This window comes from Trachurus trachurus, assembly GCF_905171665.1.
Source record: "Trachurus trachurus genome assembly, chromosome: 17".
NCBI lineage: Eukaryota > Metazoa > Chordata > Actinopteri > Carangiformes > Carangidae > Trachurus > Trachurus trachurus.
This window is the reverse complement of record NC_139900.1, coordinates 25,166,636-25,178,289: the sequence shown is the minus strand read 5'-3', so window position 1 is coordinate 25,178,289 and position 11,654 is coordinate 25,166,636. Positions and strand designations below refer to the sequence as shown.

Genomic DNA, 11,654 nt, shown 5'->3' with positions numbered 1-11,654 from the left:
TCTTACTTTTATACATTATGGATTTATTTGTGTCAACTTGTAGCATAGCATACAGTATAACAGTGTTAATCTGGAGATAGAACACTACTGTTAGCTGGGTTCAACGTTAAAAGCTTTAAGACACAGTGTAGCCACTGCTAATGTGTCCAATTGTCCAATTTCTAGTGCTGGATTCTTATTTCATTACTAATATAAAGTGTCATACTATATTAGTTGTAAAACAATGGAGAATTTCTATGAGGTGGTTTGTCTGTGGTGGTTTAGTTGGTTGTTTGCATTCTAGACAATGCCCTTTGTTTTCACTCAGAAAAAATGTGTCATTGAACAATATCATGTGTGTATGTGCTGAAGACTCTAAGCAGGAAACAGTGAAACAGTGGTGTAGATTTTAAATCATTTTTATTGATAAATTCTTTACCCTTTATGATATGACAGGTTCACACAAAATATTTCATCTAGAATGTGACAACAGATTTGTGGCACTCTGGAAGCAGATTTATTTTTCAAAATAACATTTCATGTAACATTGATATAAAAGCTAAAAAGTGACATTGCTCAGGTTTCTCAAGAATACCTGCCACTGATCCAACTTAGATGGACTATTAATTAGACAATGCTGAAAGATGATGATTAAGTCTATGACCTGTGATGATACTGTAGCTTGTGATAATGTGAAGTTGTACACTGAGCCTCTCATGTATTTCTAACATATCAGATCTGCCTTACAGACAAAGTTTAATGCACTGTGGTGGTAGGTAGTTCAGTTGTAATGGTTCTTACAAAAAGTGTGAAGCTTGTTCTGACGCACTGACAGAATGAGATGGCTAATGTCATGTCCACAGTAACGCAGATACACAAAGAACAGCATGTGGAAAGAAGCTCAACAGGACACGACCTCTGTCATCGAATACTAGATACAACTGTCACTCAACAACATACTGTAGCCTTTCATGGCATTACCATCAAGGGGTGAATCACGAGCCTAAAGTCCACCTGCAGAAGCACTGGTGGAGACCTCGGCCCTGACTCACTGCTGGTGTCATCACTTTGTCTCAAACTGACAAAATGAGGCATCAATAAAAAAAAACATAAGCTTGAACAATCTGAGCAGCACAGCACAATCAAATGCATAGGAGGAGGTTCAGCAAACTGATAAAGGCATTTAAAGAAGGCAAACCATATAATTCATATCATATTCCTGCATGTAATTTAGGGCTGTATCCACCAATTGGGGTCTGGGCATATGTTTCAGTTGTATGTAGCAAACATCATCCAATAACATCTGCCTGTTTAAGACTTTTCAATTACCCTAAACCGAAATGAATGACACTCCTGCAAACACAAACATAACTTCAGCTTTTAGAATATTTGAAATTATATTTTAGACAATTTGCCTCTGATAAGGCTGACTGTCTCATGGTACCTGCATCAACATCATTAGGGTTCTATCTGCACTAATGGGATATATTATGTTATAGTGCCAAAGCTTCAGTTATTTAATTCAAGATACATCCAGGTAGTCTATGTCACAGAACATGTAAATTGATGTTGTTGAGGCTGGAAATTATTATTAAGTAAAGGCTGCATGTGGGGGAATAAGGTTTGGGAAAGGAGGGACGAGTAAGCAGAAGGGTGAGGGCACCATGAAGGTGAAAGCAGGGTTTATTTGAAGGAGGCGCGGACCCGACGGCCCTTCAGAGGCTGAGGAGGTCTGTAGTTGTCCACCATGCAGCATTCAGCTTCTCCGTCTCCGGTGAACAGGAGGCTGCGGAACTTGGCCATCTAACGAGAGAGGAGACACAAGGAAGGAGGGAGTAATTGGTTAAGGGCAAACTTCAAATGAATGCAATGTTCTCCTTTCAGATCTATCTCCACACCTTTACCTAAAGCTGTCAATTGACCCCTGACAGTTCCTGCTGGAAATGTGTATGTGTAGGGGTTAGAGATGTAGTTATCAAAAACAGATGCTTTGTATGAATGGTTGCACCTCACCATATCCCCAAGCAGCATCATGCTGGAACCTCTCTTACCCGGCGTGGAACTCGGAAATTACAGGTTGGAAACTCGGGTATAATTTCAGAGCTCCGACTTTCCGACTTGACAACATCAAAACATGGCAGCCCACGTCTTAAACGGTTAGAATTTAAAAATGTTAAGTTGTTTGTTTTTTGTTTATATTAAGCTGTGATTGTTGTATTGTGTGAAATTGTGGTCCTCATATGTAACAGAAATAATAATAATAGTTTAACGGTTATCTAGGCTATAACGTTATATGTGCACTCATCTGCGGCATCTCCTCTCCTCTTCATTTGCCTCAAAAATAAACATAATTTGCTGCTGGCTGCACATATGGGTATCCATGTTTTTTCTCTTCCGAGTTCCTACAGCATGAACACAATGATGATTCCGAGTTGGGAATTCCGACTTCCAAGTTGTTTTGAACGCGGCATTAGCACAGGTTCCAATCCAGACAAGCACCAACTCATTGCTGCTCTAGAGGCCAAGAACCAATTACACCAGGGGCTGGGGGCTGGGTTAGCTAATCAACAGAACCAGCGCAATGTTACGTTTGTATACTGCTATGTAATCAATGCAAGCATAGTTGAAGCTACAGGGTGACCAAACGTCCTCTTTTGCCCAGACATGTCCGCTTTTCACGTCCTGTCCAGGGCGTCCAGAGGGGTTTATGAAGTCATGAATATGTCCAGTATTCATTGTTTTTCACAGGACTGTGGACCCTGACACCCGAGTTTACCTGTGATCTACCTGTTGACCCTTAGAAAAGCCACTTGTGATCATTTAGTTATGCTTGCAGAGGTCGATGGTTGATGGTCTATGATTAAAACCAGACATCCTCGCCCATTGGGTTGGTCTGCCCGGCCCGGCCCGTTTAGAACTCAAATGTAGGTCCCCCATACAAACGTCCTGTATTTCCTGGTCTTTGTACACTGAAGAAGACTGCTACTGTCGAAACGTTTGGACCTCACCACCTGTTCCATTAAAGCTACCTAAAGGACATTCTGTGAGTGCTGACCCTTCAACTTCTTCTATGCCTACTTTCTACTTCCAACTTTATCGGCAACCATATAGACCTTTTCAGAGAGTATAAACAAATACAGGTGTTACCAAGGATACTAATTAAGGCTCCATTCCATTTAGTGTAGCAGAGCGTTTTCTAATGAGCCACACCTGTCTTTGTTTATACTCTCTGAAAAGGTCTATATGAGGCATCTTTGTGTAAACTCCTAGTATCATTTAAGTATCTCAAGCTGGAGCCGAGTGTCCTCTTTTTTGGAAATCAAAATATTGTCACCCTAAGCTAGAGGCCATGGCTATCAATGGCTAACGTCCATTAGTCGCCATTCGCTACGATTTTCCGACTCTGCAAAGACAGGAGCAGTCTGCTCCTCTATTGTCGTTGTTGTGCTTCTAGTATTACAATATTACACATTGACATTTTACACATTTGAACATCCATCACCTTGCCAACCAATCACAACCTGGATATAGAATAATTTCTAAAACGCAAATTCAACACAGCATGCACACTGCACTGTATGTTGCATAGGAACCAGAATGATGAGGTTCCCATGGGCTCCTGTATCCTCATCTGAATACAGCAGCTCAGCTGAGCAGCTGCTACCTGGCTCCTGGTAGAGCAGCAGTAAGTGGACTTTAATACAGTCAGCTTGTTCACTTGCTCCACTTAATCTTCAGCCCAGTGCTGTGCAGTGCAGCCACCTCACACCCTCCTGCCACAGTGGTTATCTCTCATGTGCACATGGTGGTGCACCACACACACACACAGCCTCCACACATGTTGCTCGGAGCATTACTGAAACAGTCTGCTGGAACCAAGATTCACTGTGTGTGTGTGTGTGTGTGTGTGTGTGTGTGTGTGTGTGTGTGTGTGTGTGTGTGTGTGTGTGTGTGTGTGTGTGTGTGTGTGTGTGTGTGTGTGTGTGTGTGTGTGTGGGTAAAATAAGTCCAGCAGCATTGTGGCATAAACAACAACTCTTCTGGGAGCCATTTAGCCTTTAGCTGGCTGCTGAACATGGATTTCATTTCCCTCAGCAGCAGGCTCAGTCAGGAGTGCTTACAGCTCTCTGTCACAGCTCTCTGTAATGAGGTGTTACACTCTACTTCAGTGCATTATGTTTTGTCTACATAAGAGAAAAGCATGTTACAGTTACAGTATGCATCCAGGTTTTTTTTAAAGAATGAAAACTGAGCTTTTAAAGCCGATCACCTGCTCTGTGTGGGTTTTACAGTATGTCACATGGTTGTACAGTGTGCAGCGTTAACCTTCGTCTTGTGTCAGCTTTCTGCTACCATCTCTTGTGTTAGGGTCGATTTTGACCCGTGTCTGACTGTAAATCAGCTGTAGAATAAACTAATAACAAATTTTTTCATCTAATTTGTTTCTCATCTCTTGTTTACATTGATAAGCTTCCTTATAAATGAAAATATTGGTTTTAACCTGGGCCTTTTTTGTCACTATACCCCTTGACTTCAATGTAACCTTCCTCTTGTCAGCTTTCTGCTACCATCTATGGTGTTAGGGTCGGTTCTGACCTGAGTCTTAAATCAGCTGTAAAACACACTAAAAACAATTATTAATCATCCCATTTGTTTCTCATCTCTTGGTTACGTTGTTAGGCTCCTTATCCATGAAAGGGTTGGTTTTGCATTTATGATTTCAGTTTGAACTCTCATTAATGTTCTTACCGCTATCACCAGGTCAAAACCCACCAGAGCAACCCAAATGTCATAATTTTAACCAGAGCATTTTATAATTTTGAGAAAAAAAACGTTTTGTTTTAAAGTCAAAAAGCCTTGATGCAATAAACAAATGTATGGGGTACTTTTATCCATAAAAACCTAAAAAACAGGTCAGTGGCGACCTGAACACAAGAGGAAGGTTAAGTATGTAAAAAGATAGAATGCAAACTGCCCAGTGGAGATACAGTCAGTTAAGTAATCTAAATGAAACACCAGGCTCGGCTCAGACCCGCCCTGCACCAAAGCGTGATATGATATCTTTCACTCTGACCTTCACTATGTTCGGAACAACGGGCTCTATCAAAGACTGACTGAGCTGATGTCAAATCAAAGTCTAGAGTGTGTAAGAATTATTTAAAACTCAAGAGGCCGCCTCACACTTCTCACATTTGATTTAGTCTTTTGAAGCTCAACACTTTGTGCAGCAGTCTCACACTGTGACCAGAGGCCTGGCCTGAAGCAGCCTGTCCAGCCACAGAGCAGCAGGTACGGCTGCCAAGAAAATGTCCTTACTTAGGACGGCCACAAATACGCACAGGCTGCTGTGTGCACATGAATTCGCACACATAGACTCATTCAGTTTATTACCTCCCCTAGCTATATTTACATTATATATAGTTTGTAATCCAGCTGTGGCTTTGCTTTGCTGTTATGTTTGCCTCTTGAACCAAATTTCGGTCCTACATCGACATGACTTTCTGCATATCTGCAAGTTATATTCACATTCAAAGGTCTGTGATATTCTTGATTTTAAAGGGCTAATGTCATATAAAGTTAAATGTCCATGTGTAGTGTGATTATAAAACAGGTTAAGGTTCTAGACTGTTAAAGTGTCACTGCTCAGTGCACAGAGGAATGAACACAGCCTGTGTTTTATTATCATATGTATAAACTGAGCCTTAAAACAAGCCGTCAGGACTTCCTGTGACTTTGTGATGTCACAACAAAGCAGTGTCCTCAACCATGCCCCAGCGCTGCTCACCTGGACGGTCACTGTCCAGACTTCCACAATTTGTTTTCTCTGAGGTTTTACCTGAAATCTGCTATATACATATTTTTTTAGCCAATCAGAAGAGAGGCTCAGGCCTTCCTCTCCTCTGATTGGTTCACCTCACTCAGAGATGAAGAACTGCACTATTTTGGTTTTTGAGCCTTAACATATAAATACGGAGCTTTAGAAATTAATAATCATGACTGTTCACATACTTAGCCTACCTGTACACTGTAATGGGGAATTTACAGATGAACTATTTCTATCATTAATTACCTTTATTTAAAGGGACAACGAGGAGTTTTGGAAAAGCGAAGCGTTTTCACACTACATTTATGAGCCTCCGCGCGCACCGTAGAATTCTTTGACCGGCGCAAGACGGACTCATGTTTTCATTCATCAAGAATTAAAGTCAGAGGTTCAAAGAGGTTCAGTTACCATCGTAGTTCCGACCATAAACGGCGATTCAGCTGCGTTATTCTCATTAAGGAAATGCTGGTCGGCTCGACCAGCGTTTCCGCCGCCACTAATAATAACAAAGTAACGATAGAGACAAAACGACATATTTATCGAAAATGGGCCCATTAACAAGTGTGGGTAGCGGAGATTCATCCACATTAACGTGAGACTTTTTTATAACCGAATAGAAACTCCTCGTTGTCCCTTTAAATTAAATATTTAAGTGAACTAAAAACACTGCACTCACCTGTGCAGGGCTAACACTGATTGGCTCCTTGAGGACAATCCAGGTGACGCTCTCCAGCAGAGGGGGTGTGGTCAGAGAGCCATCATAGGTCCAAAAATCCAGAGATCCAGGGAGAAGAGTCTTTGCGTCGAAGTTGTCAAAGGTGGACTGCTTTCCCTGCAGGTGTGATAAGTGGAAGGACAGAAGAGAGGAAGTGAGGAGGAGAGGAAGGAAGGAAAGATCACGCCTCTGAAGGTTCTCCAACCCTGATGAATAACTTTCAGAGACACTGTGAGAACTTTTGCATTCAGCATAGGTGTGTTGATGTTGGTGAGTTGTGGGGCAGTTTTACCTTGGTCTTAATGGCATCCAGGGCATCCAGAACCTTCTGAAGTCTGGGGTTGGCAGCACCAATCTGGACACACACACACACACACACACATAATGTAATTTGAGTTACATAAGCTCCTTCCCACCTTCCGTCTGCAGTGAAGTGAGAAGTGAGAGTGACTCACCTTGAGGAAGACCCCGACCACAGCGAGTCCATCAGGCTGGCTGGCTGCCTCTCCAAAGCTGGGGTACTTAGTGTTCCAGTGCACCAGGTGGAGCTAACAGGGAAAACACAGTCTGACTTCAGTGTGTCGTCTTGAAACCACAACTTTGTTTCAGCACCGAGGCCTTGAACTGTTCTGTGAGAATGGGGTTTTAAGCCTCTGTTGTGTTCATCATAGCTTTTAAAGTGAGATAAATAGGAGGACAGCCTGGCCCTGCAGGCATCCACTGTGAACTTAGCAGTTTCCATACGTCAACAAAACACATTTGGGAATGTGCTGTTGTTTCCACAAAGTGAAATTAGTTCAATAAAGCTGCAATTTCTCTTCTCTCAATATCATTCTAATGGACAGATAATCTAATCTCTAATGGGCAGGTTGCCCTCATCTATCTCCCTGTTGAAACTCAATGTGGAAAATAAAATGTTTTCCATTTCAATATCAATTAGTCTGAAAATCCACCTCGTGTTTTTGTGACAATTGACAGGTTGTTTTTTTGTTTTGTTTTGTTTTTTAATTCACTTTTCCATTTCTGTCCAGTTGCACTGATGACATCAAAATGAAGGCATGGCTGAAACACATGTAATAAATTAGAACTAATAAGCTAATAGAGCAACATGTTGACAGTGTGTCGTGGTGATCTCTGGCAGGGATGAAGGACTTCTTTTTATCATTTTGGAAAAATGTAAAAGTGATGATGATGTGATTTTGGGTAAAAAAACAAAAAACAACAAAGAAGTTCCTTTAAGCCTGGGGAATATAAATGCATCACTTAATCTTCTTCATATTTCAATAAATTTCATAGCCCTAGTCCTGCATTAATTTCTTTGTTTATTGACCTCAAACAGTCACAATTGATATACTTGACTGAAAGTCACTGGGTTTGACTTCATAACTTCATAACTGTAGAACTGTGTAAAAAATGTGCATGTGAAGAAGTACCAAACATCCTGCCCCCTACAGTATCATCACTGAGGCTGTGTGTTACTGTGTGTGGCTGCTGGGAGCTTCTGTGGATCAGTACCTCACAGGGGAACTTGATGCCGTTGACAGTGTGCTCAGAGCCTCTGTCATCACTGGCTCCCCAGTGGAAATGAAACTGTTTCAGACGATAAGTTCCAGCAATAGGTCCTCCGGTCAGAGCTGCTCACGAGAACACAACACAGGACAGTGTCAGGAAAACACACGCAATATCCACACCTGAAGAAATCCATTCTTGTTAGTAACCTGCACATCAGCAAACAGTCTTTTGTATTATTCCATCTGTTTTTAATTAGTGCAGTACTTTATTTTTTTTATTTAACCATAGATTTAACCAGAGAACATCATTATAAAGTGGCCTCCACTAAGGTCGGTGTTCTCAATCAATGTCTATCTGTCAACACACTGGAGGTTAAAAGAAGTTTCCATTCTCATGAAAGACCCCACTGGGTAACACTTTACAATAAGGGTCCCTTAATTAACGTTAACGTTAGTACATTATTAAGCATTAATTAACTGTCTACAGATATATTAACCATCATTATTATCTATTACTTAGGATTAGGAAACACATTAATTAATGTAGCCTATTAGTAAGCAGTTAATTAATGTTTACTACTCAAAGTTAGTTAATAAATTTAAAAGTTGAATAATATAATTAGTTATCATTATGTATGTATTACTCAGCATTAATTAACACATTAGTTTATATATTAATGCTTAATAATGTACTAACTAATTAAGGGACCCTTACTGTGTTGCATGATGGGAAAAGTTGGATTTCCATATCAGGGCGACTCAGGATAACTAACTGCTTCAGTTAAGATCTTCCTTTTTTTAATCTTTTTTTTTTTTTTTGTAAAAAGAGCAAAACAGGCTAACTTCTATTTTTTCCTGTTCATTCCTTTGAGCTGTAACCAATTCAGAGTCATCCTCTGATTTCCCCATTTTCAATTCATGTTTCATAAATATATTAATATTTTTTTTTAAGTGAAATCCTTTAACCATTGATAAAAGTCATGCAGATTTTTTTTCCACTCTATGTTGTGCACTGATGCATAAATGTTTAAATAAACAGTGCAGGTGCAGTGGGGAGAGGTGGTGCAGCTGAGGTGACCTCCAGATAATGAAACAAGGTTGACAAGGGATAACTGAATGTGACATCATCACACGCTCTTATCTGCTACAGTGCATGCAGCGTGGGGTGGGAGAGGTGGAGGGGTGGAGGGGAGAGCAGGGCGGCAAGATAAAGTTAAACAGAAACGTCCATGTACAGTTTGGGTCCCATAAGCACTTTTTACTTCTGTACATCTGTTGCAACTGCTCATGTGTAACATATTTTTCTCAAGTACACGAATAAAATATCTGAATCTGAATCTCATGTACAGTTTGTCTGGTTAGATATATTATATTAAAGGGAAAGTAGATTTTTTTAAAAAGTGGGGTTGTATGATCTACAAATAGCCCCTAACTACATTAATTGCAGTAGAAGACTCTCTGCACTCCTCTCCTTACCAACTGCTGATCAGACGGGCGCTAACCCTGGGTGGAGGGATATGTGAGTTGGTTAGGTCCAAATAAAAACTGCGTTTTTCCTGCACTTTGAAGGGCTGGAAAAAATTATATTATAGCGAACAATGGAACTGTGTATTTTTTTCAGGTAAAACCTCTTTTAGGCCGCGAAAATAGGCCGTTTCTCTGGGTCTGTTCACAACACTGTAAGTTGTAAATCTCTGGGCAGGGCTATGGGCTGGCTAACGGGAGGAGTGCAGAGAGTCTTCTACTGCAATTAAAGTACTTAGGGGCTATTTGTAGATCATACAACCCCACTTTAAAAAAAAAATGCTACTATCCCTTTAACACTGGGATCTGATCTGTGCTTACTGGAGGTGTCCCCATCGTCCACAAAGTCCACCTGGAACGAGTGTCCATTGTTCAGGATGCCCTTGGCGTTGGAAGGGTCGTACTTGAGCTTCAGAGCCTTCAGGGTCGAGTCGAACTGGGCCTCCTTGGGGATGATATCGATGGGGGACTGCCGGGGCCCGTCGGCCACAGGGTAGTCCTTCGCCCATTTGTCAGGTCCTACAAATAAAAGTTCAGATAATATGTGTTAATATAATAAAGGCTGGGTGATCAATCAATAAGGCATTATTTGTATAGCACATTTCATGCCCGCAGCAGCTCAAAGTGCTTTGAACATAGGGGACACATTTAGGAAGACATATACATTGACATACACATACACAAAATAATTATAGCACTCTATTGCACTCAATCATTTGCAATGGGGAAAACACTAGAGAGTAGATACAATGTGTAATGGGATAAAATAAAAGAAGAATGAATGAATTAAAATAGAATGAAATAGGTAAAGTTAAATAGATAATATGTATAAGGTATAGACTGATCAAGAGAGATACTGCAATTAAGACAATAACTAGTTTTATACAATGATAAGAAATAATAAAATTCAGTTAAAAGCCAGACAAAAAATGTAGGTCTTCAGTTTTCTTTTAAAAATGCCCAGATTCTTAGGTATTCAGGCAGTCTGATGACCCATAGGCATGGGCCATAGTGATAAAATGAGGCCTCACCATCCATGTTTTGTTTGATCACACAGATCCATGTTTAAGGTCACACAGTTGAAAGAAAAAATAAGAAATGCAAAATGAGTTTATGAAAATTTAAATAGGAAAAGAATATCAGACAAATGCACTTGATGGATGAACTGATAGAATTTTAGGATTTTAGAATGTATGTTTAACTTGTTTTTAAAAAATTCCACTGCTTGTTTTTATTTTTTTTCAAATGCATTTAATCTTAATTTTGTGTAATGCATCCATAACCAAACGTGGATGATGATTGAAATTAAACGAATAAACAGTCGTGGCTGCGCAGTAGTGAAAACTGCAGAAGTGCAAAAGTTTCTTCTGTATGTAAAAGCGGCAGAGAAGCAGACAGCAGATCCTGCTACTCGCCCTGCTGTCAACTTCTACCTGTTGTTATGGAAATGTCAATAATGAACTTCGTGAAAATGGTGTGGAGGTGGTGTGAATCTGATGCTGCAGCGTAAACCTGTTACACAGAAACCTGAATCACTCAGACCGGGCTGGATGCTGCAGGATACTCACCGTTAGTCGATCCGTATCCCCATCCGTGAGACATGGCTGCTTTGCAGCTTGCTTGCGAACACAAAGGTGTAGAATCCGAATCAGCGCGAGTGGAACTGGAGAGAGAGGCAGAAGAGGCACACGATGAAGATGTGGTGACAGACACCCGCCGGGGGCCTTATATAGGTCCTCCGGTCGGTGGGCTTGGCCAGCCGGTCCTGCAGCGGGCCGGGCAATCAGGCGAGCTGTGCAGCCATCCAGAGATGCGATGGTGGCGTCCTCCTCTCCTCTCCTCTCCTCTCCTCTCCTCTCCTCTCCTCTCCTCTCCTCTCCTCTCCACTTCTCTGTATCCCGAGCAGACCGCTAAAGAGATGCGACTGTGGTTTTTTCTTTCTTTTTATCCTCCACTCTCTCCTCTACCGGCGGAGAGATGGATTAGTGTCTGATGCGCGCACATCATCCACACGCATCCATCATCACATGCACCCTGACAGCCAGCGCCGCTGCTGTTGGCGGTGTTCTGTTCCGGGATCGGGATTTTGGTGCAGCAGCGC

The 11,654-nt window shown here is 41.3% G+C and overlaps 1 protein-coding gene across 1 annotated transcript; it reads right to left on the bottom strand.

The window, feature by feature from the left end:
- Positions 1-423: 423 nt before the first annotated feature.
- Positions 424-11,326, bottom strand: cahz (carbonic anhydrase). The gene is made up of 7 exons (XM_083991114.1): positions 11,122-11,326; positions 9,875-10,072; positions 8,034-8,152; positions 6,974-7,066; positions 6,811-6,873; positions 6,480-6,635; positions 424-1,782 (listed from the first exon to the last, which is right to left on the bottom strand). The coding sequence occupies exons 1-7, from the start codon at positions 11,153-11,155 to the stop codon at positions 1,663-1,665; spliced, it is 783 nt and encodes a 260-aa protein (XP_083847240.1). The 5' UTR covers positions 11,156-11,326; the 3' UTR covers positions 424-1,662.
- Positions 11,327-11,654: the final 328 nt, after the last annotated feature.

Excerpts from the sequence above, each read along its gene's own strand:
- cahz (XM_083991114.1), bottom strand. The coding sequence starts at position 11,155 with ATGTCTCACGGATGGGGATACGGATCGACTAACG. Across the intron at positions 7,067-8,033 it reads GCATCAAGTTCCCCTGTGAG|CTCCACCTGGTGCACTGGAA; the intron begins GTACTGATCCAC and ends TTTCCCTGTTAG. Across the intron at positions 6,636-6,810 it reads TGGATGCCATTAAGACCAAG|GGAAAGCAGTCCACCTTTGA; the intron begins GTAAAACTGCCC and ends TCACACCTGCAG.